This window comes from Apus apus, chromosome 1, assembly GCF_020740795.1.
Source record: "Apus apus isolate bApuApu2 chromosome 1, bApuApu2.pri.cur, whole genome shotgun sequence".
NCBI lineage: Eukaryota > Metazoa > Chordata > Aves > Apodiformes > Apodidae > Apus > Apus apus.
The window spans coordinates 142,521,576-142,528,483 of NC_067282.1; the positions used below are offsets into that span (position 1 = coordinate 142,521,576).

A 6,908-nucleotide genomic window follows, 5' to 3' on the forward strand; every position below is an offset into this window, starting at 1 on the left:
CTTCTCATACCACAGCATCATTACCCTCTTGCTGTGCCTGGCCTGTGCTCTGTAATGAGAAGAGATGACCATGGTGCTGAGAAGGGATGTTTTTTTAACACTAATTTCTTCTTGTAGGTGTGAACAGATTTTACAGAAACATTGAAGAAATGATTGGATACCAACCTTGTATCTGGTGGAAGATCTGCTGGGCCTTCTTCACTCCTATTGTCTGCCTGGTAAGGATGGAGGCATGTTATCTATAGGAGTGCATCCAGAAGGACCTCTTAGCTTGGATGGGCTATAGGGGAAACACTGTGTTCTCAGTGCAGTATAGGTGTGTTTCAAGGTGGTTCTAGGCAGACCTGAGATGGACAAAGTAGTACAGGAGACTCCTTCACTTTGATCACTGGAAATCACCCATAAGAAAAACTCTAGGTGATGGTTTTAATCTAAATAATGCCATCAGTTCTTCAATCTTCTTTCTGATATGTCAAAAGATAAGCAAATGATGTCGTGTTTTAAAAAGCTATTATTGGTTCTGATGAAGACTCTCAGCTACTCCAACTCCAGCCTTGCCCCCTGATAGGCTTGTTGGAGTCAGGGACATCAGCACATGTAGTATAGCTGACAGCAGATCAACTTAGCCTTTGCTGGTTCCTGCGCTTCCGGCAGAGATACAAGGAATGGCATGAGAAGGCCAGTGATAGGAAGATGAAGATTCCCGAGGCCAGTTGTGAGAATTCTGTTAGCTTGCTTAGGAGCTGGTGTGGGGGCACTGTTTGTCTGTGTAGTTTGGTGCAAAGGGAGATCAGGAGTATCACATAGGAGAATCAGGGGAGAAATTATTTAAAATTACCACTTGGTGGACTGAGAGAATCTAGTCTAGTTTAAGGAGCTGTTAGGTTGTTGTAAGACTCTTGGGAGCTAAGAGGATAGTAAAAGAAAGAATGGATGGATGCACTCTGATTTTGCATGTTTCCACCTCAATGGCTTCCCTTCCTTTTTCAGGGTGTGTTCTTCTTCAGCGTGGTGGAAATGACCCCTCTGACACTGGGAAAATATGTTTATCCTGCATGGGGACAAGGCATTGGCTGGCTTATGTCTTTGTCCTCCATGGTACTGATTCCAGGATACATGCTGTACTCATTCTTCACTTCAACGGGGACTCTCCAGCAGGTATGAACATCTTCACCACTTCTCTTCTGCTCTCTGCTTAGAGTAACCCCCACACACTGAACTAAAGCTAAGGAGAACCAAGCAGACTCTGCTCTTACAAAGCTGTCAGCATACTTCAGGTCAGTGTTGCAGGAGCTCTGTGCACCCGCTCCTCCAGGGCTCAAATCAGCCCCAGGGCACAGAATGGCCTCCAGTGGCCTGGGTTCACTGGAGAGGAGTTAGGGGCACAGCTGACCACTAACATGTCTAGATGGATGGGAGCACTTTTGGGCACCACATGGCTTGCTGCATCTGGTCAAGTGTAGACCTTCAGGTAATCTCTCCTTAGGTCAGTTTGTTGTCCCTCATTGAGCTTTCTGTTGTCACTATCACAAAAACGGAGCCCTCTTCTCCTGGATATCTCTTTGCTGTGGAGGACTGGAGCCCTGGAAAGAGACTGGAAGGAAACACCTGAGGTTTCTTAAGCCAGAAAAGTCCTGGTTCCTGGCAGTCCCTGGCTATGGGCATGGTTACCTGGCACTTCTCAGCAGAGAGACTGGCTTCCTCGAGCATGAAACTTCAAATACCTCAGGAGAAGGACCTGCTAGTGACAGAAATATGCACAGTGGTAGTTAGTCATGTGCTTTGCAAAGGGCACTCAGTGAATGAGGGGGTAAGAAGCGAGGTAGACTTTCATGCAGGACCCACAATACTCACAACTCTGATCTAGTTTAAAACATTTGGGTTTTCATTTGAGCAGGATTTTATGTAGCAATGAATCCTAAGTCTCTGGATGTCAGGCCTAGTAATAGCTGTTCAGATTTTCTTTACAGTGTTGACATTCAGTCTTGAGAGCACTATGCAGTCAGTCCCTTGCTCAGTGCTGTGTGCTGCAAGGTACAGGTGTAAGTAGTCACACTGATGACTGATTTATGGCTGATTTATGGGGTGCTGATTTGTGGCATTCCTAGCCCAGCTGCAGCAGCCACCAGACACCTTCAAAATCCCATTATTTTACTTCATAGATGCTGTATTTTGAATGATGTTTAAATCAGAAATGTTTTGGTTGGAATTGCTGGTCTGAGGTCAGCTTCAGAGTCTCTACCTCTAAGGACAAGTTGTGGGTGAATTTGACTTTCCTTCCTCCCAGCTCTCCATTTGGATGTGCTCTGATGTGGGAACTGGGTTGGTTTGGTGTCTCAGATTTACTTTCAGTTTCTGGTATCTCAACTAAGACTGAGTTTGGGTTCTTGCCATTGGTGTTGAGATTCCTACTGAGGTTCCTGCAGGACTCAGGCCAGGGTGTTATGTCAAGCCACTTTGGTGATCTGGGGTTGAAGACCAGCAACTATTCCAATAGTAGGTCCTTTCTCAGATGTTTCAAGGGTACCTTATCCCCTCATAATATGAGCTGGAAAAGAGGGAAAGGGAAGACTGCAAGTACAGATAATGGTTCAACCCTTTCCCTCATCTCAATCCTATTTCTACCAAAGATGGTGAAAATATGTCCTGGCATGTGAGGGCAGCTCATTAGTGTGTTTCCACCCATCCCCTCAGCATCTCGTGCAAACCAGCAGTGCCAATCAGCAGCACAAGTGGCTGGTGTGCACCCTCCTCATCCCACTCTCCCTCTAAAAGCACCCCCACACTTCAGGAGACCCAGACCTCCTCCCCAGTGTTCATAGACTCAGAAGTGAGAAGCAGATGGCAGCAGGAAGGATGTAGGTTTCTCTGAATGTGTGTATTGGTGTCAGAGAGACAGAGATAATTTTTGGCCTCTTATATGCACAGATCCTGGATTAGTTTGTAACAGAGCTGGAGCTGGAGGGAAATTAGATGCCAATGTTGAATAAAGTGGTTTTGACAGACAGGAAAGATTACAAGTAATTTTGATCCTACTGAACATGAATGTGAGCAAGGGGGAAAAAAAACTCCACATGAATGGCAGAAGCAGCTCAGTGAACATTTCAGGGACTTCAATCAGCAACAGACACTTCAGAGGTATGGGAAAGTAGAAGCTTGTTTTCCTTTGCTGGGAAGAGCTTCTTCCTGACTTAGTGATGTCTATTCAGGTCAGGCTCCATCCTCCTCTGCCTTCTGTTCTGCAACTTACAGCATCAGTCCCTTCCCGGCAGGCAAAAGTGATTCACTCTTCTTTATCACTCCTCATGCTCCATCCACACACCTCCAGTAATGACTTGCCCCTCCATATTACCCTGAGTTCTTCCTTCACTTTACTTGGCTCTGCAGTTTTCATCTGATCAGCTCAGTGTGACAGGAAGCACTGCTTGTGCAAGGGTTCCCGCGGGTGGACCGGTCTGATCTGCACCAGCAGCACAGACCTCACTCAACCTTGTCAGCATGCTGTAGCTACTTAGTAGTGCTTTATAATAAATCCTAGTTGAAAAATTACAGAAACTGGGAAAATGGGTCTGTTCTGAAGCCTGTGACATCACAGCTCCCACTCCTACTTGCCACTGCTATTGCCTGGTAACAGTTTGTCCATGTTACAGGGATGATTCCTGTATTTCAGATAAAAGGAGGAGCTGCTGTGCTGTACGCAGCACCAAAACAAAGGTGACTTGCAGAAGCTTGCAGTGAATGGTGCTAGAGGAGTAACTGTCCCCTCTCCCTATAACTAAGGACACCTCTGAGGCTTGAGGCATGGGGTCCCAACCCTCAGCCACTGCCATGTCCAGGCTGTCCAACCACTGTTGTGCCCAGTTCCCCAGCTGACACACTCTCTCCCTTCATTCCTGGTCAGCGTTTGCAGCAGATGACACAGCCCAAGCCAGAGATGCGTGCTCAGAACAACAGCCTCCAGCCAAAGATGTCCTTCAATGGGAAGATCTCAGATGCTGCCGTCTAGGAGGAAAGCCTGGACCTTCTTGCCCTGCCCTGTAGCTGCTCATGCCATGTTGTTCCTTGAGCTCCTCCAGCACAGCTCACTGTCCCTGGCTTCATGGTGGCTTTAACTTGCTGAAGAGAAGACCTGGTGGAGAAGCCCTCTCATGTCTCTTCCTCCTGGCCCAACTTACCAAGGCTCTGCCTGAGCTGCCACAAGGTGTTGTGCAGGGACTGTCTTCATCATGCAACATCCTGGTCCAGGCTCTCAGAGAGGAGTGGTCAGTGCTCAGGTCTTCCTCCTGCTGACAAGTGATGTTTCTAGAGAAGTTAGACTGATTACTGACCACTTCTGTGTTCTTCTTCTTGCGTTTCCATGTGAACTTCTGCAGAGAAGCCTGTAGCACACAGCCACGCTTTCACCCCAGAGAGCCAGCTGCAACCAGGTTTGAATCCCGGACAGTTGTCAATTGATCTAGCATAAACCAACACTAGCAAATGCATAACTGGAGGGGATGTGGCAGAATAAGGGATTCCAGTGAGGAGTCTGGCATGCTGGTAGCTGTAGGACATCACCCTGGATCTAGAGAATCGCATCAGGACAGTGTGTTTTGCTCACAGGCGCTGTGTCTCAGCCCTGTGCAATCCCCAGATGTTTTCATCACATCCATTGTGGCTGACACTGTGAGCTGGAGCCTAGCAGAGCAGGCAGCCTTTTTCTTCTGGGGTCTCCTGCCCTCTGCAGCTGTGAGCAGGAGTCACTCCCTGACCCTAAAATACAGTTAAGAGAGTAAGTGTAGGTGCTCTTTGCTAGAGGCTGTTCCAGTCTCCTACAATGACCATGCTCAGCTGCAATCAGCTTTGTGTGGAGGCAAGAGGTCTGCTGTGTGATGGAGAGACTTTCCAGTATGGTGCAAATCTCCCCCCTGCTGGAACAGGGCAGTTCCTGCTAAATGCCCTCTGTGGCTACATCCTCAAGTGGGGAACAGTAGGATGCAGCATAATGCCCATGGGGGCTTATAGCTTTTTCAGGAAGCGACAACAGTTGAATCTGAGCCAGTGGAAGGCAGGAGCTCCAGGAGAAGCTGGTAGGATGTAGCCACCATGCTTAAACCCACCCCCATGAACCAGTGCTGACTTCCCTTGGAGAATATCTGTACAGCCAGCTGCTGGTGCTGGCACATACCAACTCCCAACACACACAGCATGGGGACCATGAGCTGTTGCAAATGATGCTGTAGAAGTGTGTAACCCCTCAGAGAAGGCTGAGAAGTGTTTCAGAGCAGTCCTAAAGCAGCAGCTTATTTCTGGTCTATAAAGCCTTGAGAAAGGAGGTGGCTCATCATAGCACTGTGTTCAAATGTAACAGTGGTGCTCCTGTTTGTGACAGCCTCCCAGTGACCCTACGTGGAGATACCCATGTACTCAGAGCACTTGCTGAGCATCCGTCATATGTGTGCGCACACAGTGTGGCTGAGCACAACTCAGTCCCTCCCCTGCCTTGACAGCCTGACAGCATCACCAGGTCTGCTGCCCTGCCTTCCCACCAGCTCATACTCTCCAAGCTCAGCTCAGAGGCAATAAATTCATAAACTAATGTCATAGGAATGGTGCATCCCATTCATCTCATGCAGTGCTGCACATGGTCCTGTGCTCCCCATCCCTGGGGCCAGTCCTTCTGCTGGTCTCCCAGCCTGAGTATCAGTAGCATAAAGAGGAAAGAAGTCACCTGGTGATTAAAGCTGAAATCAGTCACTCTTGGGGTTGGGTTCCCTGCCAGCTCGCCAATGCATCTCGATCAACGTTGCTTTAGATGTGTAACCAATTTGTGCTGGTCCATGTGGCATATGATGTGTCTTGGCTCTCAGCAGCAGTGGCTGCCAGGCCTCGAGTGCATGTGTTGCATTCTCCAGCACCATGAGCTGAGATCACTCCCTGTCCCACATCTAGTTGTTAGGGTGTTTACGTCCAAAAAATGGCAGCTGCTAAATAGACATGAGGAAACACTTGAATTTACAGGCTTGATCTTGTAAAGCCAAAAGCCAAATGCTGAAAGCTGCAATCATAGTTCATCACAATTAATCTCAGCCAGTCAGAGACATGCTGTCTTCCCTTGTTTTGTATTTGTAAGCATAGCTGAAATTTCCTATTCCACTTTCACGTATTTTTATAAACTGGATAATAAAGGAAACCACTCCTTATATACATGTATGTCCTTTGAGAGGGACATCTGTGTTGAAAATAGATGTTAACCTCTGATCTCTGCATTAGTGACCTTTTACTAGACATGCTTTTGCCTCTGCATCCAGGTCATGTAACCTCCCTCCCCTTAAAAGCAAACTGAGAGTTATGCTGGCAGGTAACGGGCAAAGGGCTCAGTTCTTGGGCCTTAAAATCATGGAAGACCACATTTTTACAGTTTTATTGCTGCAGCCTGGTTTTGAGGTAGAACAAATCACTGTGAGTGGTCATTTTTTTAAAATCTTGGTCAAAGAGCTCAGTTGCTGGAAGAGGTGTTCAAAGGGCTGTGCCATCCAGGTTGTTCCACCAGGGAAATGGAGAAGGAATGGTCCAGAAAATAAAGTCCCTTCCTTGGTGGCTGAGGAAATCCCTAAATCTCCAATTCCTTTTTCCTGGGTTTTTAGTTCCAGCATCTCTCTGACTTGTGGCCTTGAGTGTGGCAGGTGCAGAACATCTGTCCAGGTTTAGCAGCAGGGGCTACACCCCACACAGGCTACTTATAATAAGAGTATTTGATGAGATTTAACCATTTTCTCACTTCTCTGCTTGGGACCTTCTCCTTTGTTTTCCCTCCCGCCTCCTTTTCATTCACTTAGCTCACTGCTTCCCCACTATCATCCATCCAGTGGAAATTACTTACCTCAGTTTGCTTCTGCCTGCTTTTTTGCATCCACTAGTGTCAAATT

The 6,908-nt window shown here is 47.5% G+C and overlaps 1 protein-coding gene across 1 annotated transcript in view; it reads left to right on the plus strand.

Annotated features, from left to right (window-relative positions):
• Positions 1–6,240, plus strand: part of LOC127380226 (sodium- and chloride-dependent GABA transporter 1-like) — a 28,540-nt gene extending 22,300 nt beyond the window's left edge. The window contains exons 12-14 of the mRNA XM_051608919.1: positions 118–218; positions 991–1,158; positions 3,902–6,240. Of these exons, the coding sequence (XP_051464879.1) occupies positions 118–218; positions 991–1,158; positions 3,902–4,006 (374 nt within the window). The 3' untranslated portion in view covers positions 4,007–6,240. The remainder of the gene's footprint in view (positions 1–117; positions 219–990; positions 1,159–3,901) is intronic.
• The last annotated feature ends 668 nt before the right edge of the window (positions 6,241–6,908 follow it).